We start from the raw sequence: 24,165 nt of genomic DNA, 5'->3' as shown, positions 1-24,165 counted from the left end.
ACACTAATCTGATGTGATACATTTAAGAAAATCAAAAAACAACAAACCTCAAAATGTCTATGACTTCTGCGCCTCACCAGTCTAAAGAAATCCATCGAAGTGATCGACCACAAAAGAAGCCATCTAATCTGCTGCTCCATTCATCTTCCGGTAGATATGCTTTGCCCCAAAAGCGACACATCCTCCTGCCAAACTCCAGATATCCCAGGACAAAGCATACTATGATCTTGGGTAACAAGGTTAGTTACTATTATGGGTTGTGGGATGCCTGTAAGAAAAGGACAGGCTAAAGTGCAGATCATTATGATAAAGGCTCTCTTATCCACCCCGAGAATGCAAGGGGAATCCTAATGCACTCACAACTCATCAAGCCAAAAAAAAAAAATGCAAAAGAAAAAGAAGCAAACAAAATCTTGTAACTATTAAGAAATCTAGAGCAGGTTGGATTTCAAAAATAAATAAAATGTTAAAAGAAATTATTTTTTGAAATCAATATGAAATTATGGAGAATCTCTTCCTCTGAAACCAATCAAGAACGGATATTCTAAAATTATTGGGAAACAAACTGTGCAATATTAAGAATCCTAACCTAAGCATGAAGGAAACTTGCTCTAATACCATTAAGCAGGGAGGGAGCGGAAGTAGAAATCAAAAATTAATTTTAAATTAAACTAGATGCTAATTAAAGAAGTACTAGAGGCTTCAAAATTAGGGGATGAAATTAGACAAGTTGGGCTGAGTTGGAGGTCCAACCTGAGACCTTGAGACGGATGCTTGGAACCTAACCTAACCAAAGCTCCTTAAGCCAAACCCAACTCTAGCTCAAGTTTTTGGCCTTGAGTTCAAAATTGAGTTGGTTCGAGTTGGATCAAGTTGAGTTGAGTTGAGCTAGTTGGATTAATTTAATAGAGTCACTTATAAATGCTCGCATGCTATATAAATCATATCTAAAAATAAAACAAAATAAACTAGGAGTGACAACATGTGGATATAATATGAATCCTACTTTTGGATGGTTAAACAAATACTAGTGAGCTTTTATAAAATAAATGTGCATCTAATATATGTATATTATGTTTATATGGCTTCGAGTTCAACTTGGGTTGGGTTGCCCAATATTAGCCCGAATTCAATACAAATTTGAGTTGACTTATGATTTCCATCCCAACATGGGCCGTTTCTAAACCTGCCCAAGCCTCATATTTTTGGGTTGGGCTAGGGTTGGACTCGAGATATACAAGTATGAAGACTAATTAGAAGCTAATAAGTAGAAAGGAATTAACAAATATGTAAGTAGATCTAGTTGCATCTCCGATAACTCCTAAAGATCCCGTGCAAGCCTCTGAAAGATCCACTACGATAACCCACCAAAATTCATCAAATCACAATTAATATTCCTTAACATTCATTAAGGTCCTTTCGAAACCACCTAAGTGTAAGTGACATCCACCACGCAAAAAAAGAACACACAAACAAGTAGTCAAAGATATAATACTTCCATTGATTCAGATTTCAGCATCCAAGTAGGGTATTTATGATGCTGGGTTCATGACTCCCCTAGAATTCCTACACTGCAACTTGATATATTTGATAAAATTTAAGCACTTTCGGATACTTGGGAGTCAAAAGCCACTTAATGATGTTCTTCCTTCAATTAGCCTTAGAAGGGTCCAGAGATTCTCGGGACCCTTTATTGCTGAAGGTTCAGAAAATTGAACCAGATTGGATTAGACTCCAATGGCTTGAATAGGTCCGACCAAGAAGAAAAAACAATAAAAGGCCAAAAAAAATAAAAAAACCCCACTGATTTAGATTCCCGCTGACCCGCCCCCTTCGGCAGTCAACCCTCCAGCGGCTCCAAAGTCGGGGTTAATTCAATTTGAAAATCCCTCTCTTCCCCGCCGTTCCCGCCGACGTCGCAGCTCCAGTCTAGGGCAAGAAGAGAAGATAGAGACAGAGAGAGAGAGAGAGAGAAAGAGAAATGGAGAAGGGTTTGATCTCGATCGATCGGTGGAGCGAGAAGAACCAGGCCTACTTCCTCACCCACCTCCATGCCGACCACACCGTGGGCCTCTCCCCCCGGTGGTCTCGCGGTCCCCTCTTCTGCTCCCCCATATCCGCCCGGCTCTTTCCCTCCAAATTTCCTGGCTTCGATCTCTCCTTGCTGAGGGTTCTGGAGGTGGGACGCACCCATCCCCTCTCTCTCGCCTCCGCGACCCATGGATCTGAGGTCCAGATCCTCGTCACACCAATCGATGCTCACCACTGTCCTGGTACACTGTTCGATGGCTCTCTGTTCCTTATTTTCAGTGTTTCTTTATTGATCTTATAACAATTTGAGATTTTTTGAAGGAATGCTTCATAATCCGTGTTGATTACAATTTACCGCAGAACGGATTTTTTTTTTTTTTTGAGTGTAAAGCAGCTTCTTGGGAGTAAAAATGGTTCCCCCTCATGTCGTATCGATTCATAATCTTCTTGGGAGTAAAAATGGTTCCCCACCTAAAAGTTGATTACCCTGGAATATTGGGTTTTGGGCAGGTGCTGTGATGTATTTGTTCCGTGGGGAGTTTGGATGCGTTTTGTACACGGGAGACTTTCGGTGGGAACTGAAATCAGAAAGGGCTAAGCTGGCGAAGAAAACACTCCTTGATGCTCTCCGAGGAGATAAAGTGGGCAATCTTTACTTGGACAATACCTATTGCCATCCTTCATTCTCATTTCCTCCGCGTGAAGTTGCAACCCAGCAGGTTCGCATTTGCTTTATTTTTTTCTTAATGTTCATCGTGCTGTACTCGGTTCTCAGAGTATGAACTAAGTGATATTGGTAATAAAATCAATTCTCTCTTGATTCAGCATAGTCTATTTTGTTATGAATCAATATTTAGTACGTAAAAAGCTGCTAAGCTGTTTTGCTTCCTTTACTGCTCGAATTATTTGATAATGCGATTTCATTTCATTAATTACAATTTTCTTTTTAGAAGAAGACAAACTGAAAACGAGCCCTGTATCGTAGCAATTAAGTATGAATTTTAAGAATTCTAATTTACCATTTCTTCCTATATCAAGTTTGAGTCCTTAAAAGAAGAAAATCACCTTCGAGTTTCTTTGGCTTTTCTATCATCTTTTTACGCTCTTCAACTAATACTCTGTCCTCAATGTCGTTATCTCTAGCCTATGTTTTACATTGTTATATTATCTCAATTGTGATCTCTCGCATTATCCACTATTATGTCTCCTCATAACCTTGTTGCATGCTATCACTTGTAGCTCCATAATTTTTTTTTGATTGTTCTAGAATATACCAAAGCGAGTATGGAACCCTGGGCAGAAGATTCCAGATACTATGATCCGGCTCAACATTCGATCACTATAGCATTCATCTTATGCTCATGAGTCCTCTTCTCTCCATGAATATTATTATTCATATATAAATTTCTTTCAGACTTTCTATTCTTTCAGTGGTATGCAGCACCTAAAGAGCTACCACAGAGGCACATCTCTTCATCATCTACCTTAACCTACTCCTACATATTTGATAAATGACAACTTATTTATCTCTTCGTCATTTTGCGCACCTGAATCATGCAATCATGATAGTGTAAATGCTATGTTTGGGTAATCTTTTTTCTTTCTTTAGGCTTATTGAAACCTCAATTCCAACTATGTTCGTACTAAAGCTGCGCTCCATGTACTATTAAACCTTCATTTTCTTGAGATTCTCTATTTCCAGTTTAACATATCCTCTTTCATACAGACATCATCTAGTGTTATACTTTTTGCAAGTAACATCCATAAAGGAGGTTCTTCTTATTAACATTTAATGCTTCTGTAACAAGTGCAGAAAGTAGAGACGTAAGGTAAGCCTTATTAATGGTTAATTAAAATGGAGGAGTCCCTATTGTCACCATAAATGGATTGTATTCTAATACTATTTTTATTCATTTCATACGCCTCTCTTATTGCCGACCAAATGAGTTCAATGGGCACTCAATTGCAATCTTCTTCTTTTTTTTTTTTTTTTTTTTTAAGTCAGAAGAAACTCTTTTTTCCCCCTATCCTTCTGCTCTGGCTTTTCTCTTAAATAGGAGATGGTTGACATTCGATCTGTAGTAACCTGGAAATGAAAGAATATGTTTTATGCTGACCTTAGCGATCGATACTAAAAAACAGTATGAATGCACACAATCTGAGTGAGGCTAGGGCTGTTAATGGACTGGGCGAGTGTTAGCAGCTGATGTCCTGATCAGCAAAATCAGGCACAGGCTAACATATCAAGTAAACAATGTATAGAGCCTGACTAGAGCCCATCCCTGCCTAAAGATTTACAGGGACTTGGTTAAGCTTGGGCCTTGCATCCTCAGGGCATGTTGGGGCCAGGCCAGGTTTGGGCCTTACATTTTAACCCTGGGCTGAATCCAGGCCTGGGCCCTACTTGGCCCATTGATGCTTGTAGGAGAAGCTCAATATCACGTACATTTGATTCTTGTGGTGGAAGAGCATCTTGAGGCAAAGAGGGATGTGTTTTTGTACAGATGAAAAGTTGGATGAAAATATCATTGGCACAAGAGGCTTTCCAATCACATCAAGCTCCTTCTTTTTGTTCAGTTCTTCATGTTCTTTCTGTTTTCTTTGTTAATTGTTGCGTGATGCTCACTTGCCCTTCATGCTTAACCTTGTTTTTCATTTCTTGAGTAATCATGGTTTGTTTTATAATAAACTTGAGTTATAAAAAATTTAGAGTTTGTTTGGGATGTCAAATTGGCAGGTAGTCGATATCATTACTCAGCATCCTAACCATGAAATTGTCATTGGCATTGACACACTTGGGAAGGAAGCCCTGTTGCTGCATATATCACAAGCTCTAAGTACAAAGGTTTGCTGCTTCCTTTTATGTTCTTGCGTGTTTCATTTGTTTACATGAAATTTGGTGCTTCCCTTCATTGTAATCAAGAAGGTTTGACAAAGTTCCTCTAGTTAGATATTCTTACTTTACCCGAAATTTCGTCAATCTGTATAACATAAAATTCATAAGACAATGACTGCCTTTTCATTTTCTTCTCGTAACAATAACATGAATATTAGAAATTGAAATACCTGCTTCCAGTCCATGCTTATTAGTTTGCATTCCATATGACTTGCATTACTTTTCATTTATACTTGCGAGCAACTGATACCTTCATTTTATACGATTTCCCCTCCTCAAGATTTGGGTCTGGCCTGAGCGTTTGCAAATCATGCACCTTCTCGGGTTTGATAACATTTTTACAACAAAGACCCGTCTTACAAGGGTGCGTGCTGTTCCTCGATACAGTCTCACCTTTGAGACGCTTGAGGCATTGAACACAATACATCCCACCATTGGAATTATGCCCTCTGGTCTTCCATGGGGGTTGAAACCCCCCAAAGTAGATGATACTTTTGGAACATCACTTGAAAATTGCTATGAAGGCAAAGGGAGTGCTACCAGTAGGATACAGATTGAGACAAATCAGATACAACCTCCAAGAAAGCTTCATCAATATGCCTATTCTGTTCCATATTCTGAACATTCATGCTTCACTGAGATAGAGGAGTTTCTGAAGATCATCCAGCCATCAGTTGTTACTGGGATTGTTTCTTCATCCTTCTATTACATTGATCCTCGTCACTACTTTGGCTATCTCTGTGGAGTTGGTCATCTCTTTCATAAACCTTGCAGAAACTTCAGATGTGAGAAAGCCAAAAATGTTGAAGTCAACCAATGTCAATCTTTTCCAGGGTGCAGAAGTCCTAATCAGCTGAAGAAGAGAAAAGAAGGGAGCATCAAGTTTGCTAGCTTCCGTGTGCGCAGGAGTAGATTATCTGCAATACGAAAGGGAAAACATGGTGTGAAGATCATGGAAATTGATTGAATTTCTGGCTCTTATCTGAATGTATGAAACATGTAGCCTCTAGTGGAGGATGATTGGCTAATAGATATAGCCTCTGTTCTGTACATCCAGCTAACAATAGCAATACATCATGGTATGCACCCATTTAGAAGGCCTAAAATTTCTTGTTTGATTCCAAGCTTCTGTTAAATAGAATAATTCCATTGCCTCTCTTGGAATTTTTCTTTACATGCTCTGACTTTTATTAATGTTTCATGTGTAGTTTTAGCCTATTTAGTCTGCTTATGATGTTAGTTTGTTCTGTTTTTGGCAGAATTGTAGCCTTGTCCACCATCTTTGATATCTAAATTGTACCTAATCTGTTTGGACCACATCTTCTGATCATAAACATGAAATAAAGTCGATTAAGTGACAGCAGATTTTATCTGATATATTGCACATTTCTGAGGCTATATGATTCTTAGAAAAAGGAAAAGCTCTTAGCCAAGTGTTTAGTAAGTTCCTATAGAATTTATGAAGGAATATACTGAAGATAGGAAGGCTCTCCCTCCCTCCCTCCCTCCCTCCCTCTGCCCTCCCTCTCTCTCTCTCTCTCCCTCTCCCCCCCCCCTCCCTGCCTCTCCTCCTCTCCTCTCCGGCCTCTTCCTCCCTCCATCTCGCTCTCTCTTTCCCCATCTCCCCTCTTTGAAATGATGGTATTCTCAAGGAAAGGAAAAGCAGGAAAAAAAAAAAAATCTGTATCACTGCTCAACCATACCAAACAAAAAGAAAATCTCTGTGCGCTACCTCCCCTATTGAAGTTCCTAAATAGGGGTTGGGAGAAGATGTTGGGCATTGGTTCCTTCTCTTCTTACCGAGAAATTTTAAAGGCATCAGAATTTCGAAAAAGAATATAAAGAAAGAAAGTACCCATGTTACATACCATAACCCACACCTAAGCTATTTTTTTCTCTATATTTTAAATGGCTACATGATGGGTAGCCCTCTCTCAATATTATTCCCAGACAATCCTAAAGAAGGTGGGATTAAATCCCAGGTCTTTAGTATAACCGCGAGGCGAACAAAGAACCATCACTAGTAGACTTGCTAACATCTTCTACAAAAAAAGAAGAAAATTATAAGAATTATCTAATTGCATACCTTTTCCCCATAAGTAATAGATATAAAAAACAATTAGATTTACGTAATAATGATAGTAACCAAGAATAAAAGTGTTAGTCAATTAGATGTGAGGAGTGGTGTTCTTGATGTTGATTGTGTTAACTAAAAACTTGATCCCAAAAGCTGAAGCTATCAGGTAATGAGCAACCAGCAGCACCAAGTTCCATTGGTGATGGCATGAAGCAGTGCAAATTCTTTTGGAGATAATCAACTCATTAATATGTGGGATTAAAATGGCAAAGACAATTTTGTAACTTCGAAAAATTCTGGAAACTGACATTTAAATCAAAAAGACACCAAAGTAATATATAACATACACAGTTTGAAGAAAGGGTGGAATAGAATAGAACTTAGAAAAGCTGACACTCCATGATTTTTAAGTTAAGGTAAATCATTCATGAAGTTTATCACTTTGAAACTTCAGCCATTTTTACAAAACTGAAACTTAACTAGGAAAGCAGCGAAAGATTTGAAAATGGTTCAAAAGCTATTGATAATTCAATTATGATATTATTTGAACAATAATAAGAATGAGCTGTCACTGATGGTGTAGCCTGTGGTTTCTATTATGTTCACTTATGTAGATATCTTTGAAATTCAGTGACTAACAGAACATAAAAGGAACTTTCTTTTGTCTTTCTAACATGAGACATGAATATGACTTTTCACTAAGTGAATTATGAATGTTGTGTTAGAGTAACCATAGCTTTTTAGACAACCCTCTTCTTTTCTTCATACAATCTTTATTGTCCTTTGTTCAAATTAACTATGAGCTGTGCATATATATGACTCACCACCAATTGATTGACTTTTGTGCTCAAAATAGGATTTGGAAATAATATATGCTGAGTTGTTAGCTTTCAATTAATATGACCATAACAAACCTTGATGCATTTTTTGTTGTCCTTAATAAACTCTAAGACTGCAAACATTAGTAGAATTCAATGCATTTTATCTGTCATTTTCAGCTTGATGCTTAACTGATACAAATAATTTAAATGGTGAACGCCAATTTACGGCATCATCAGTAGTTTCTGGAATTTGGGTTAGAAACTAGAATAAAGCAAATTTCTGATTGTTATGATGCTTCTGATGGAGTTATGATGCTTCTAATGGAATTACAGTCAAGGTAAATATTTTCTCGTTTTTGTATTTGTTCTATTCTATCATTTGTGAACCTTTGTTCCTTTATGTCTTGATGCTTAACTGATTCAAATAATTTAAATGGTGAACGCCAATTTATGGCATCATCAGTAGTTTCTGGAATTTGGGTTAGAAACTAGAATAAAGCAAATTCTGATTGTTATGATGCTTCTGATGGAGTTATGATGCTTCTAACGGAATTACAGTCATGGTAAATATTTTCTCGTTTTTGTATTTGTTCTATTCTATCATTTGTGAACCTTTGTTCCTTTATGTCTGTCTGAATAAACATGATGTTAAAATTTCATGAAGTGGGCTGTAAGCTTACAATGAGTTGGTATACAGCTAACATGACTCCACATTTCTGTCCAGAAAAGTTGATATCTCTTTGATCATTTAAAAAATTACTCCCAGATTCATCCTACCAATTTTCATGTCATCATACAAGTGAGTTATTGCACATTGGCTCTTTGAGCCTCACTAAATTTGCATGGGAATGTCATAATGCCTGATAAAAAACAAGATGATTTTGTATATATTCTTTCTTGCAAGATGAATGTGGAAAAAATGGAGTTCCTTGTGAACTCTTCTTTTCACTGGCAATTAGCTATCTCACCCATGCTCTTTCATCTTTATAAAACTTACTTATGGCATGGCATGGAATCCTTCGTTTCACTAGATAACTTTCTTTAACCTTATAACTAATTTCTCATGATGTTACTTAAATTTTTACTTTTGGAGATGCAAGCTTCCACCATTAATTGTAAAAGAATACTACAAGGGAGTTTTTGTTCATAAGTCAATCACATCTATCAAGAAGTCAGCTAGCTACTAAACTAGTTTTCAAAGCTTTGTAGGGGCATTTCTTTCAGGTTTTGGAAGGGTGGGGATGGAGGAGGGTTGGGAATAGGGGCTTTCATGAAGTTATAGTAAGCAATCTTACAAAAGAAGGTTACAGTGTGGAAGTAGGGTTTCCTAAAAGACTTAGTTGAATTAATTCAACAAAATTCCTTTACAAGTCTTCATTTCGATGCAGTGAGACTGAGGCTTTGTTTACCAAAAAATAAAAAAAGAGGTATTTTAGAATACCCTTTTAGTTCTATTTCTGCTTCTGTTGGTGCTTCAAATCCTTCACCCATCTGTAGACATTGGTTTATCATGAATACCGACCTGCTAAGACAAAGCCCGAAATCAACATAACTTCCTTAAAACATGCTACTTACACTAATCTCATTGTTGGCACAATAGAACTGAGAAGTAGCAATTTCTTGTCCTTATTAGCTTTACTTTTCAATTTTTGATTCTTCTTTGGTTGAGCTGGGTGTCACTAGTTTCTTTTATCCAAAGATGCTAACTTGATTGTTGGTAAAGTCTGTTGTATTTGTAGTACAAGCATAGGATTGAATCTTGCCTTTATCAGAAAAGGGAACTTACGAACATCCCTACATGGAGGGCTATCCTTAATTCGTTTCCCAAATTTGCCTACAAGCTTCATCAACCAACAAGAAAGCTCCCATCCCTGTATAGGAGAATAGCTTTCCATTGATCCAATTACACCCATTAAACAATTATAAATACAACTGGCCAAAAGATGATATTGTCCATTGAATAACGTGAGTTTGTTGCATCCACTATGGAATAAGTAATTAAAATAAAGAAACAATCTTGTAGTTTTGCAACGCAGCAAAAGAATATTTAGAAAATCAACAAAAGATGACTTGTAATTATGTTTGATTGAATTATACATGCATGAAAACAAGGTGATTTGTATAGGATGGGGGTTTTTCTGAAGTTATTGTATGGAACTAAGGTTTTCTAAATACCTAGTAGGATTAATTCATCAATATTCCTTAATAGGTTTTGATTCCAAGAGGCAATGAGCCCAAAGTTATATCTACCAAAATAAAAATAACAAAACTAAGGATTTCAGAAAACCTCATCCTTTGAGTTTCGATCAACCATACAATTGAACTTTGGTTGGAATTGGCTTTCACTAGTGCAATATCATGAATATCTAGTGCTTTGGTCTTATAATTGGAGATGCAAGCTTCTACCATGAATTCTAAAAGAATATTACAAGAGATTTTTGTTCATAAGTCAGTCATAAGTATCAGGAAGCCAACTAGTCAATAAAATGGCTTTCAAAGCATGGAGGGGCTTTTTTTTCTTGGGTTTTTCGGGGAAGGGGGAGGAAGGTGGAGGAGGGTTCAGGATAGCGCCCCACTTGAAGTTGTGATATGGAAGTTTACCATAAAAAAGTTTGTGGTATGGAATTAAGGTTTCCATAAAACTTGATGTAATTAATTCAAAAAGACTCCTTAATAGGTTTTGATTCCACCGTAATGAGTTCGAGATTATTATTTTTCAAAAATAGAAAATAAAAAGTGAGGTTTTAGAATATCGCTTCAGTTGTTCTACTTCCATTTTTGTTGTTGACTTCGAACCTTTGACCCATTGGTAGATATTGGTTTAGTGTGATGAAAACCAATATTGGTACAACTTTAAATCATATTAGTTGTAATCTCATCATTGGCTCGGTAAAGAACTGAGAAGTAGCAGTTTCTTGTTCTTATTAGCTTTACTTTTTATTTTTTTAATTCTTCTTTGATTGAGCTGGACATTGCTAGTTTGTTCTATCCAAAGATTGTAACTAGATTGTCGGTGAAGTCCACTGATAGTTGTAGTATAGGCCTAGTGTAGGGTTTTAGCATGTTATAATGTGCAGCGGAAGCTAGGGATTTTAAAAATTTCTTAATAAAGTCCCTATGCATGAAACCCTTTTAAGCCTAGATCACCTTAATGATTACAATCAAATGATATAAAATAAATGCAGAATTAGTAAAATACCTCAAACGCTAATCCAAAGTGTACAATCTCCACGAGGCGTCCAAGTGTCCACCCTCCAATGGTGATCCACACGAAAACTTGATCAAGACTTTAGCTCCAAAGACTTTTGATCCTTAATGCAGAATTCTTCTAAAGAACTCTAATGGCTTGCTTTCCTTCCTTTCTATTTTCCTTTAGCCTTCTAAAATCACTTCTAATCCTTTTGTCCTAAAGAAGACCACCTTGTCTTGGCTTAGGACACACTAGAAGCAATGCTAGAAAGAAAGAAACTAATGTAAGAAAGAAAGAAGAGAGGAGTGGGGTGGAATTGGAATGATGAAACCCATGGAGTGCTAACCTATTTATAATAGGTGTAGGGATGCATCTCCAAGGGATGCATCCCATCCACACATCCTCTCATGAAAGGGCATCATCTAAAGGGCCATATCAAATAAGAGGAGGTGCAGATCAAGTGAGGAGGTGTATCAAATGATATGTCCTTTCATGTGGTGCCATATTTTGACCAAGTCAACATCACATGCTAATCACATGTCCATCATGCCTCACCTCTTGATCTTTCATGATGATGATCCAAGGGCTCCAATGCAAGGCGCCATTCACTTGACCCATTATGTCTTCATCCAATGGTGGGATTAAGATCCAATGGTCAATTATGGTAGCCATCCTCTAACCCAATCCAATTGGGTTAAACCAACTCTCCATTATGTCTTCATCCAACGGTAGATCAAGATCTAACGGTCTAGATTGAATGATTTATTAAATGTAATCCAATTAGACTCAAACCAAGCCAATTAGGTGCCAACTCTTGGCTAACCCATATTAGAATATGATCTAATCAAATTAGATCAATTAAGAATCAGATTCGAATCCAATTCGAATCAGATTCGAATCCAATTCGAATCAGGAGCTAAGGTTTGCAACACCTGCTAGGATGTTTATCTTGCAAACATGATCTAATCCAATTAGACCCTTGATAAGTTTCCTTGTGTGTGACCCATTGGGTTCCATACTTAGCCAGCAATAGGTGTGAGTGCGAGTTGACCCAACTTGATTAGAACTCTTCTAATCGATTTAAGTCCAAACTGCGCGAACCCGAACTTAACAATTAGAATCTTTCTAATTGGTGATCGAATTAAACTCTTTAATTCGATCAAACCTATAAGACAAGATTGACGTCTAGCAACGTGTCATGTCTACCCGGAAAATATGGAATTTGGTAGAAATACCAAAAATACCCTTCAGTGGCAAGTTACCATGCAATTCAATCCTTTAATCAAACTGCATCCCAAATATGTATATGAGTATGAATATATGTCAAACTCAATTTCATATTCATATTTTTCTCAATCTTTTAATGATAATTCAAATAATGAAACATTAGAAACTCTTTCTAATTTTCATTCTGCTTTGATCAAAGGCTTCCTGAATTATCATATGATTAGAATAAATAGGATGCTATCTTCTCTTACTAGAAGTGATTAATTCCTTGTTGACCTACTCATAATCTTCGTACACAATCCACCATATCCAGAAGACCTCGTACATAACTTATTGTCATGAATTAGTGTAAACCAAAACATAGGTTCATGTGCACAAGATACCATGGTGATCTCAGGTCAAAGGATCAGTTGCACAACTCCCACTAAGAGAATCATCTTTTGACATGTAAGTAAGACTTCATAAGATTTCTCTTTGTAGGTCAATTCAGTGAACTCATTCTTCTAATGAGCACCCATATCTTTGTATTAGTGTCTCCACACAAATGATTGTGAGACCAATCATCCTCTGCATCGAGCATACATAAGACATGCCAGTCTTTCCGGTAATTATTGATCCCCGACTCAATGTACCAATGACTGGGAATATTTAAGATTAGGATTTTAGGATTTTAAGTCTCACTAGTATGATCTCATCATAGTCTTAAAAACATTGCCCTAATCTAAGGAGTTTATCATAAATATAATCAACAGCATATGATAAAACATAACGCCTTTATTCATATTTAAATGTCATGTACATGATTTGGACAAATCAAAAGAAAAACCCTTCGCAATACATATTGCGATTGGCTTGTAGAGCATCTACTCTTTCAATCTCCCACTTGCACTAAAGCCAATCGCTCTTATATTTTATCCCCATACAATCGAGGTGGCGATCGAACTGCTGTTGTGGTAGAGCTTTAGTGAACGGGTCTGCTAAGTTGTTCTTGGTGTCTACTCGTTCAATGACTATGTCTTGTCTCTCGACAATCTCTCGAACAAGATGGAAGCGTCTTAGAATGTGCTTGGATTTGTGATGAGACCTTGGTTCCTTCGCTTGAGCAACAGCTCCAGTGTTATCACAATAAACTGGGACTGGTCCAGCAATCTCGGGAACTACTCCTAACTCAGAGATGAACTTCTTCATCCAGACAGCTTCCTTAGCGGCTTCACTTACAGCAATGTATTCTGCCTCAGTAGTTGAGTCAGCTACAGTTTGCTGTTTGGAACTCTTCCAGCTCACTGCACCACCATTTAGGGTAAAGACATACCCTGAAGTGGACTTGCTATCATCTGGATCTGATTGAAAACTAGAATCAGAAAATCCTTCTAGTTTCAACTCAGATCCTCCATAAACTAGAAAAATATCTTTAGTCCTTCTCAAGTACTTAAGAATATTTTTCACAGCTATCCAATGATCCTCTCCTGGATCAGCCTGAAATCTACTTGTTATGCCTAAGGCATAAGCAACATCTGGCCTAGTACATAGCATAGCATACATAATCGATCCTACTGCCGAAGCATAGGGAATAGAATTCATTCTATTCCTCTCTTCAGATGTCTTAGGAGACATCTTCTTAGAGAGACGTATGCCATGACTCATAGGCAAATAACCTCTTTTACTTTCTTCCATGCTGAATCTTTTCAGCACATTATCTATGTACCTAGACTGGGACAAGCCTAGCATCCTTTTAGATCTATCCCTATAGATCTTTATACCAAGTATATAGGATGCTTCTCCCAAGTCTTTCATGGAAAAGCTTTTTGACAGCCAAGTCTTGACCGATTGTAACATTGGAATATCATTTCCAATGATCAGTATGTCATCTACATACAATATTAAGAAGACAATGGCACTCCCACTAGTCTTCTTGTACACACATGGTTCATCCACATTTTTGATAAAACCAAACTCTTTGACTGTTGTATCAAAACGGATGTTCCAACTCCTCGATGCTTGCTTTAATCCATAAATGGATCTCTTAAGCTTGCATACTTGATTTGCTCTCTTACTTGAGACAAATCCTTCTGGCTGTGTCATGTAAACTTCTTCCTCAAGATAACCATTAAGGAAGGCGGTTTTGACGTCCATCTGCCAGATTTCATAATCATAGTATGCAGCTATTGCAAGCAAAATCCGAATAGATTTAAGCATGGCAACTGGTGAAAAAGTTTCATCATAGTCAATTCCTTGCTTTTGCCTGAAACCTTTTGCCACCAATCTAGCCTTGTAGGTTTCTACTTGGCCATCTGCTCCAATCTTCTTCTTATAGACCCATTTGCAACCTATAGGGTTTACACCTTCTGGTGCATCAACCAAAGTCCATACTTGGTTGGTATACATAGAGTCTATTTCGGATTTCATAGCTTCTAACCATTTGTTAGAGTCATTACTCATGATAGCTTCCGAATAGGTCAGAGGATCATCATTTTCGACGATGTGGGCTTCATCATTCTCAATAATAAACCCATACCTCTTAGGTGCATTTCGCACTCTATCTGACCTTTGGAGAGGAGATGTGTGTTGTGGTTGTACTTCATCAATGGGTACATCTGGTTGAAGAATTTCTTGTGTTTCTATTTGTAGGTCTTGAACTTCATTAAGTTCAATTCTTCTTTCACTGCCCTTTTCTAAGATAAACTCTTTTTCTAAGAAAGTGGCATGCCTACTAACAAATACCTTTTGTTCAGTAGGGTGATAGAAGAGATATCCAATACTTTCTTTGGAATAACCTATAAATGTACATTTATCTGATCTAGCACTTAGCTTATGTCCAAAATTTCTTTTGACATATGCTTGGCAGCCCCATATTTTAAAATATTTAAGATTGGGCTTTCTACCTCTCCATATCTCATATGGAGTACTAGATACAGATTTTGAAGGTATCCTGTTTAGCACATATGTAGCAGTTTCTAAGGCATAACCCCAGAAGGAAATAGGAAGATCTGTAAAGCACATCATGGACCTTACCATATCTAATAGAGTACGATTCCTCCGTTCAGCTACACCATTTAGTTGTGGCGTATACGGAGGTGTCCATTCAGAGAGAATGCCCTTTTCTTTAAGATGATTTAAAAATTCACTAGAAAGGTATTCACCTCCTCGATCAGATCGAAGGATTTTAATACACTTTCCGGTTTGTTTTTCAACCATACTTTGATACTCTTTAAACTTATCAAAGGCTTCGTATTTATGTTTCATAAGATACACAAATCCGAACCTTGATAAATCATCAGTGAATGTGATGAAGTAAGAGTATCCACCTCTAGCTGGAGTTGTCATAGGACCACATACATCTGTATGTATAAGTCCTAATAACTCACTTGCCCTTTCTCCATGTCCAGTGAATGGAGACTTGGTCATTTTTCCCATAAGACAAGATTCACAAGTTCCTAATGATTCATAATCATAAGGATCAAAGAACTCTTCTTTGTATAACTTGTTGATTCTTGATTCACTTATGTGACCAAGTCGGCAATGCCAAAGGAGGGTATTATTCACTTCCTCTCTCTTTCTTTTATTGCTTTTATTAATATGAAAGACATTGTCATTAAGTAATAAAACTAGAAGACCATTTTCCATAATGCCATTGCAAAGATGCTTATTAGAAAAATAAATAGAGCAACCATTGCCCTTTCCATTAATTTCAAAACCTTTCTTTAACAACAAAGGAATGGAAATTACATTTCTAATAATTTTGGGCATATAATAACAATCTTCTAATTGTAGGAGCTTTCCCGAAGGCAATTCCAAGTTGTAGGTTCCAACAGCTTCAGCCTGGATGGACTCTCCTCCAGCGCCATACAGCTCGAAGTCACCTTTCTTCAAAATTTTAATTTTCTGTAGTCCATGCAAAGATTTGCAAATGTGAAAACCACAGCCGGTATCCAATACCCATGAATTTGAATTTGAAGAACTTAATGACAAGTTGGCATGTAACATAAACATACCTTTTGATGCAACTCTTGCATCGGTCTTCATACTTGCAAGAAAACTCTTGCAATTCCTTTTCCAGTGGCCAGCTTTGCCGCAATGAAAACAGGTACTTGATCCGGAGTTTTTCTTTCCTTTTTTCTTTTTGATGCTACTCTTGGGGTTCAATCGTTTCTTAGAACCCTTATTTTCCGATTTCCTCATAGAGGTGCTATTTATAAGAAGGAGTGGACCTTTATCCTTCTTAATATGCCCTTCAGCTGTTTTGAGCATATTTAACAGCTCGGGCAGGGAGGTGTTCAGCTTGTTCATGTGAAAGTTCACAACAAACTGAGAAAATGAATCAGGCAGTGATTGCAGGATCAAATCCTGACTGAGCTCACTATCCATAGCAAAACCTAATTGACTTAATCTGGTGATCAAGTCTATAACCATAAGAACATGGTTTTGCACTGGAGTTCCTTCATTCATTCTAGCACGGAACAATTGCTTAGATATCTCATACCTAGCAGTCCTGCTTTGTTCTCCATACAACTCTTTTAAATTGAGAAGTATGGATTGAGTGTCCATGCCTTCATGTTGCCTCTGTAATTCATTGCTCATAGAGGCAAGTATGATACATTTGACAGTCACACTGTCATTTTTCCACATCTTATGTGTGGCAACCTCCTCTTCTGTAGCATCATCCCCTAGATCTCCAAGATCAGGGGTTTCAAGTATATAGGAAATTTTCTCCTGAGTGAGTACTATCTTTAAATTCCTCAACCAGTCCACATAGTTTGGTCCGGTCAACTTGTTGGCATCTAAGATGCCTCTTAGTGAAAGTGAAGAAGCCATTTAATAATTCTACATATGCAAGAACAAAACTAATATAAGCAAACCAATCATGATGATATGTTTGCAACTAGATAAGGACTTTAATCTAATTTGTCTCCTACTATTTTTATCGAATATCATAGCCCTCTCCTATGATAAACGTGAAAATATAATTTTTCTTAGTAGGATTGAGATCCTAATTCATCATAAAAAGCCTTGTGTTTACACAACAAACTCTTATGAGTTCAAAGGTAGGAAACTCTTTCCAATTGCATCTCATGCAATTCTCAACTTTATCTTGTCCTCTTAAAATACTTATTGCCTTGTGTTAGCACAACAAACAATAATATTTTAGTTAAGTCAAACCCTTCATTTCCATATAGTCATATTCGAATAATATTGCCCTTGTGGTTGCACAACAAGACAATATATTAAAATATGCCATAAGCATCTTAATGCACCAAGACAGTATAACATCAGTTCCCATTGCAAGTCTTGTGTTAACACAACAAACTAGCATGGATCTTGACATAATAATATCGAGGCATGAAGGAAGGCTATCAATAGTGTTATATCAATATTAAGCTTATCCATAATAGGCAATCAAACAATTGGCCAGGTAAGCAGGTGGGAGGCTCCCCTTACTCAGAGAGTAAGGTCCTAATTAAGTAACCACCTTTAGTGCTTTCCTTAGACACCAATTAGATTAATTGTCCTAGAATGGGTTAGCTCAAAGTTTTTCAACACTATGACTTAATATAATTTTTATTGAGGGCTTACTAGTCTCTAGCACATTCTTTAATTGTAACATATATTTAACATGTCTAAAATAAACTATTATGCATCATGGCTATCTCATAGCATGTATAAATCATAAGCAATTAATTAATATGCTTCAACATATTTTCATATGGAAAATTTCATATCATGATATTTTATTACATAACATATCATATATGAATCATATATTTCAGCATTTCATTAAGCATATGACATTACTATCTCATAGTAAATTAATAATCATACATCATGCATTATTATTTGATTCAACCAATTAAGGATGGCTCTGATACCACTGTAGGGTTTTAGCATGTTATAATGTGCAGCGGAAGCTAGGGATTTTAAAAATTTCTTAATAAAGTCCCTATGCATGAAACCCTTTTAAGCCTAGATCACCTTAATGATTACAATCAAATGATATAAAATAAATGCAGAATTAGTAAAATACCTCAAACGCTAATCCAAAGTGTACAATCTCCACGAGGCGTCCAAGTGTCCACCCTCCAATGGTGATCCACACGAAAACTTGATCAAGACTTTAGCTCCAAAGACTTTTGATCCTTAATGCAGAATTCTTCTAAAGAACTCTAATGGCTTGCTTTCCTTCCTTTCTATTTTTCTTTAGCCTTCTAAAATCACTTCTAATCCTTTTGTCCTAAAGAAGACCACCTTGTCTTGGCTTAGGACACACTAGAAGCAATGCTAGAAAGAAAGAAACTAATGTAAGAAAGAAAGAAGAGAGGAGTGGGGTGGAATTGGAATGATGAAACCCATGGAGTGCTAACCTATTTATAATAGGTGTAGGGATGCATCTCCAAGGGATGCATCCCATCCACACATCCTCTCATGAAAGGGCACCATCTAAAGGGCCATATCAAATAAGAGGAGGTGCAGATCAAGTGAGGAGGTGTATCAAATGATATGTCCTTTCATGTGGTGCCATATTTTGACCAAGTCAACATCACATGCTAATCACATGTCCATCATGCCTCACCTCTTGATCTTTCATGATGATGATCCAAGGGCTCCAATGCAAGGCGCCATTCACTTGACCCATTATGTCTTCATCCAATGGTGGGATTAAGATCCAATGGTCAATTATGGTAGCCATCCTCTAACCCAATCCAATTGGGTTAAACCAACTCTCCATTATGTCTTCATCCAACGGTAGATCAAGATCTAACGGTCTAGATTGAATGATTTATTAAATGTAATCCAATTAGACTCAAACCAAGCCAATTAGGTGCCAACTCTTGGCTAATCCATATTAGAATATGATCTAATCAAATTAGATCAATTAAGAATCAGATTCGAATCCAATTCGAATCAGATTCGAATCCAATTCGAATCAGGAGCTAAGGTTTGCAACACCTGCTAGGATGTTTATCTTGCAAACATGATCTAATCCAATTAGACCCTTGATAAGTTTCCTTGTGTGTGACCCATTGGGTTCCATACTTAGCCAGCAATAGGTGTGAGTGCGAGTTGACCCAACTTGATTAGAACTCTTCTAATCGATTTAAGTCCAAACTGCGCGAACCCGAACTTAACAATTAGAATCTTTCTAATTGGTGATCGAATTAAACTCTTTAATTCGATCAAACCTATAAGACAAGATTGACGTCTAGCAACGTGTCATGTCTACCCGGAAAATATGGAATTTGGTAGAAATACCAAAAATACCCTTCAGTGGCAAGTTACCATGCAATTCAATCCTTTAATCAAACTGCATCCCAAATATGTATATGAGTATGAATATATGTCAAACTCAATTTCATATTCATATTTTTCTCAATCTTTTAATGATAATTCAAATAATGAAACATTAGAAACTCTTTCTAATTTTCATTCTGCTTTGATCAAAGGCTTCCTGAATTATCATATGATTAGAATAAATAGGATGTTATCTTCTCTTACTAGAAGTGATTAATTCCTTGTTGACCTACTCATAATCTTCGTACACAATCCACCATATCCAGAAGACCTCGTACATAACTTATTGTCATGAATGAGTGTAAACCAAAACATAGGTTCATGTGCACAAGATACCATGGTGATCTCAGGTCAAAGGATCAGTTGCACAACTCCCACTAAGAGAATCATCTTTTGACATGTAAGTAAGACTTCATAGGATTTCTCTTTGTAGGTCAATTCAGTGAACTCATTCTTCTAATGAGCACCCATATCTTTGTATTAGTGTCTCCACACAAATGATTGTGAGATCAATCATCCTCTGCATCGAGCATACATAAGACATGCCAGTCTTTCCGGTAATTATTGATCCCCGACTCAATGTACCAATGACTGGGAATATTTAAGATTAGGATTTTAGGATTTTAAGTCTCACTAGTATGATCTCATCATAGTCTTAAAAACATTGCCCTAATCTAAGGAGTTTATCATAAATATAATCAACAGCATATGATAAAACATAACGCCTTTATTCATATTTAAATGTCATGTACATGATTTGGACAAATCAAAAGAAAAATCCTTCGCAATACATATTGCGATTGGCTTGTAGAGCATCTACTCTTTCACCTAGGATTGAATCTTGCCTTCATCAGAGTAAGGAATTTAGGGGCATCCTACAAGGAGGGTTATCCCCAATTTGTATCCCAAATATGCCTACAAGCTTCATCAACCAAAAGAAAACTTCCGAGGTATTTTGTTTTTCGATTTTATTGGGTGTATCCATACTCGTCAGGTATGATCCACCCACCTTAGCAAAAAAAAGAAGAAGAAGAAAACCTCCTTCAATAGGAGAAAAGTTTTCCATTGATCGAACTACTCCTATTATACATTGTTTGATACAATCAGCCCAAAGATGTTGCATCCACCATGGAATAAATAATCTAAATAGAGGAATGATCTTGTCAACACAACAAAGAATATATACAAAATCAACAAAAAACGTTTTTGTAATTATGCCCATTGGATTTATATGTATGAAAACAAGGTGGTTTTGTATGGAGATAGGGGCTTTCTTGAAGTTAGGGTACGAAATCTTAGCATAAAGAAAGGTTATGATGTGGAATTAAGGTTTTCTAAAAGACTTAATGGAATTAATTCAACAAGATTCGTTAATAGGTTTTTGAATCTAATGCATTGAGTTTGAGGTTATTTTTTCTAAAAAAATGAAAAATGAAAAAGCAATGTATTTTAGAATACCTCTTTGGTTGTTCTACTTCCATTTCTATTGGTGACTTTGAACCTTTGGCCCTGGTGAATATTGGTCTATTATGAATATCTATTGCTGAGACAAAGCTCAATATTGGTGTAACCTCTTTAACATGCTACCAGTAGTAACCTCATTGTTGGAAGAATAAAGAGCAGAGGTATTCGCATTTTTTTGTTCTTGTTAGGTTTACTTTTCAATATTTTAATTCTTCTTTTGTTGAGCTGGGTATTGCTAGTTTGTTGTATCCAAATATGCTAACTAGATTGTTGGTAAAGTCTGCTAGTAGTCGTAGTACATGCCTAGGATTGGATCTTGCCTTTATCAGAATAGGGGAGTTGAGCATCCTATGAGTGATATCTGAATTCTTCCTACAAGCTTCATCAACCATAAGAAAGCTTCCTCCCCTCTATGAGAGGATAGGTTTCCATTGGTCAGACTACTCCCATTGGTCATATTTAGATACAATTAGCCAAAAGATGATGTTGTCTCCTGAATAATGCAGGTTTGTTGAATCTACCAAGGAATAAATAAACAAACTAAAGGAACAATCTCATTGTCTTCTAATTCATATCCTGAGTTGTGAGCTTTCAATTGATATGAACAGTGGCTACTCTTGACACACTTTTACCTTTCTTAATAAACTTTAAGAATGCAATTTAACATTAAAAAAATAAAGTCAGGATGCAAGTTTTCTGTCACTTCCAACTTCATGCCTAACTGAGACAAATAATTTGAATGGTGCAGTTTATAACATCCATTAGTAGTTTCTGGAATTTGGATTAGAAAATACAATAAAGCTTACCTCTGATTGTTATGATGCTTCCGATGGAGTTATGATGCTTCTAATGGAGTTGCAGTTAAGGTGACTTCAAAGATTTTCTCTTTTATGTATTTGTTCTGTTCTATCATCAGTAAGCATTTGTACCTTTATTTCTGTCTTAGATAAACATGACTCCACATTTTCTGTCTAGAAACAAACTCTACATCTCTTTGATCATTTGAAAATCGACTCTCAGATGCATGCTACCAATTTTTTGTCATCATCAGATGAGATATATTGCCAATTGGCTCCTAGAACCTGTCTATATCTGCATGAGAAGGTCGCAATGCTTGATTGAATTTTACATGTATGAAAAGAAGGTGATTTTGTATACATTCTTTCTTGTAAGATGATTTAGAAAAAGTTGATTATCATGTGCTTATGGAGTTCCTTATGAACTTCTCTTTTTCACTGGCACTTAGCTGTCGCACCTATGCTTTTTTATCTTTATAAAACTTAATTTTGTGATTTAGTATTCAGAAAGTAACTTATGCAATCCTTTTTCTATTATGTAATTATCTTTACCATTATAACTAATTTCTCATAATGATATTTAATTTTTACTTTTCATTCATTAGTTATCAGGCCACTAAACCATAATGTGTTATGATTCCCTTTTCTGTATGACTTTTTGTGTGAAGTGGGATCTACAAATCCAAGGTGAATTAGTTGCTATGAGGGTTGCCCATGCTCATGTCACATTCCTGGGACTTGAGAGAAGGAAATGTTTTTACAGGAGGAAATGTGGGATGGTGGTCTCGTAGGGTTATTAGGCACGGACATAACAGCTCTAAAGTTTTGCTGATTGATGATCCTCGTCATATTCAAAAAATTAGGTAATGAGACAGAACTCTCACATGCTTAAGATTCTTATCCAACAATATGCTTTTCTTTCAGTAGACTGTGTTTCTTGCCCATTTTGCCTCAACAGTTTATGTTGTGTCTTGAAAAATCATAATGGTTACATCTTCTCTTCTGCAATGGAGGAGGACATGCCAAACAGCAATCGAGTTGCAAAAACTCTTATAAATCCAGGCAGCATTGTTTTGCAGTTGTCATTAATGTTACTATAAAGGCTCGCTCACTCGATGATATAATTTTTCCAACAAGCATAGCACATCAGTTTTTTTTAGCAATGACAATTGATATATCTGACTGCCATATATTATCATCAAGGAGTTTAATTCTAGTTATTATATTTAAGCTTCTGTCTAACATAGTTGAATGACTGCTTGCACTGAAACACATGCCAATCCTTCTAATAACAAAAGTGTAACTCTGTACAGGCACATCTGAGTTCGTAGCTCAGATCACGATGCAGCTGTTACTGCATGAGCAATGGAGCCTCCTTCAGGTATGTAATGAACCGAGGAACCTCATGGCTCGGTTTATTTTCTTCATCTCTCCTGCAGCTTAACGTTCAGGCCTGGAACTTCCATAGTGCTATTTTTTTTTTTTTGAAATAACAGGAATGTGATCATGCACGTGAAACTTATGATTGTGTCACACTGCAAAAAACCAATTAAAAGATTTTACTTTTTGTTCATTTGGACTTGGTGTTAAAACTAACTACAGTTACTGTTTGGATGGACTTGTCCTGGTCTTCTAATGGTTCATATGGACTGATTAGGTAAGCACAATCTTACTCCCAGCTATTGGTAGTTACGAATTTGCGATCAATCTGAAGTGATCCAAGTCGTTGCTATTAGAAGTCATTGAATGTTGCTTGGTGTCACCTAACAGATCATGGAGGTACATTCATCGAATTCATAGTTTTCACTCTCATCCATCAGAATCACTGAAATTTATTCACTGCATTTTCGTGCAACAAACTTCCAAGTAAGCTGAAGCAGTCTCCAACTTGAACCATCTAGTACCGTCAAGCAAGCTGTTCATGAGCTAGCTCATTCAACTTGAAATTTAGCTCAAAGTTCTGCTTGGCCGATTAGCAAACAGTCCAAGATACATAATTTATATATATTAATATATTACTTTAATTATTTTAAATGTAAAATATTTTTATCTTTAGTTATTATAACTTAAAGTGATTTATATATAATAAAATATATTTTAACTATTCAATTAAGAAACAGCTGAAATAATTATCTTAGTGAATAAATGAAACCCTTGAAAGAGAGTTCTTGCTAGATCAATTGAACAAGCTGTTTCTGAGCAGCTCAACTATGGGTAAAAAATTAAACAAACTGGCTAAGTTCAGTTCGACTACAAAAACTCAAGCTTCGGTTGCTTGATCCCCCAATAACAAGAATTTTTGCTTCCCAGTTCCCATTGATGCTTCGTGCCTGCTCTCTCTCTCTCTCTCTCTCTCTCTCTCTCTCTCTCGTAGCAAC

The 24,165-nt window shown here is 36.6% G+C and overlaps 1 protein-coding gene across 4 annotated transcripts; it reads left to right on the top strand.

Annotated features, from left to right (window-relative positions):
* Positions 1-1,802: 1,802 nt before the first annotated feature.
* Positions 1,803-23,233, top strand: LOC103712980 (DNA repair metallo-beta-lactamase family protein). 4 transcript variants are annotated; one of them, XR_015988408.1, is made up of 5 exons: positions 1,848-2,273; positions 2,542-2,750; positions 4,769-4,876; positions 22,456-22,650; positions 23,101-23,233. XR_015988408.1 is itself a non-coding variant. In XM_008799705.5 (4 exons), exons 1-4 carry the CDS (start codon positions 1,982-1,984, stop codon positions 5,892-5,894), a joined length of 1,296 nt encoding a protein of 431 aa, XP_008797927.2. In that variant the 5' UTR covers positions 1,803-1,981; the 3' UTR covers positions 5,895-6,051. The 4 variants fall into 4 exon arrangements, 2 of the variants coding, with proteins under 2 accessions (XP_008797927.2, XP_088580423.1); XR_005512040.2 differs by lacking the exon at positions 23,101-23,233 and adding an exon at positions 5,208-6,006 and having other exon boundaries at positions 22,456-22,590; XM_008799705.5 differs by lacking the exons at positions 22,456-22,650; positions 23,101-23,233 and adding an exon at positions 5,208-6,051 and having other exon boundaries at positions 1,803-2,273.
* The last annotated feature ends 932 nt before the right edge of the window (positions 23,234-24,165 follow it).

This window comes from Phoenix dactylifera, chromosome 6 (assembly GCF_051530095.1).
Source record: "Phoenix dactylifera cultivar Ajwa chromosome 6, Ajwa_hap1_PhDact_Kaust_v1.1, whole genome shotgun sequence".
NCBI lineage: Eukaryota > Viridiplantae > Streptophyta > Magnoliopsida > Arecales > Arecaceae > Phoenix > Phoenix dactylifera.
Note: the sequence above shows the minus strand (reverse complement) of the source record. Positions and strands in the feature narration are given on the sequence as shown.

Bases quoted from the DNA above. Each gene is read 5' to 3' on its own strand.
- LOC103712980 (XM_008799705.5), top strand. From the start codon at position 1,982: ATGGAGAAGGGTTTGATCTCGATCGATCGGTGGAGCGAGAAGAACCAG. The intron at 2,274-2,541 runs GTACACTGTTCG...GGTTTTGGGCAG, and splicing joins CGATGCTCACCACTGTCCTG to GTGCTGTGATGTATTTGTTC. The intron at 4,877-5,207 runs GTTTGCTGCTTC...CCCCTCCTCAAG, and splicing joins CACAAGCTCTAAGTACAAAG to ATTTGGGTCTGGCCTGAGCG.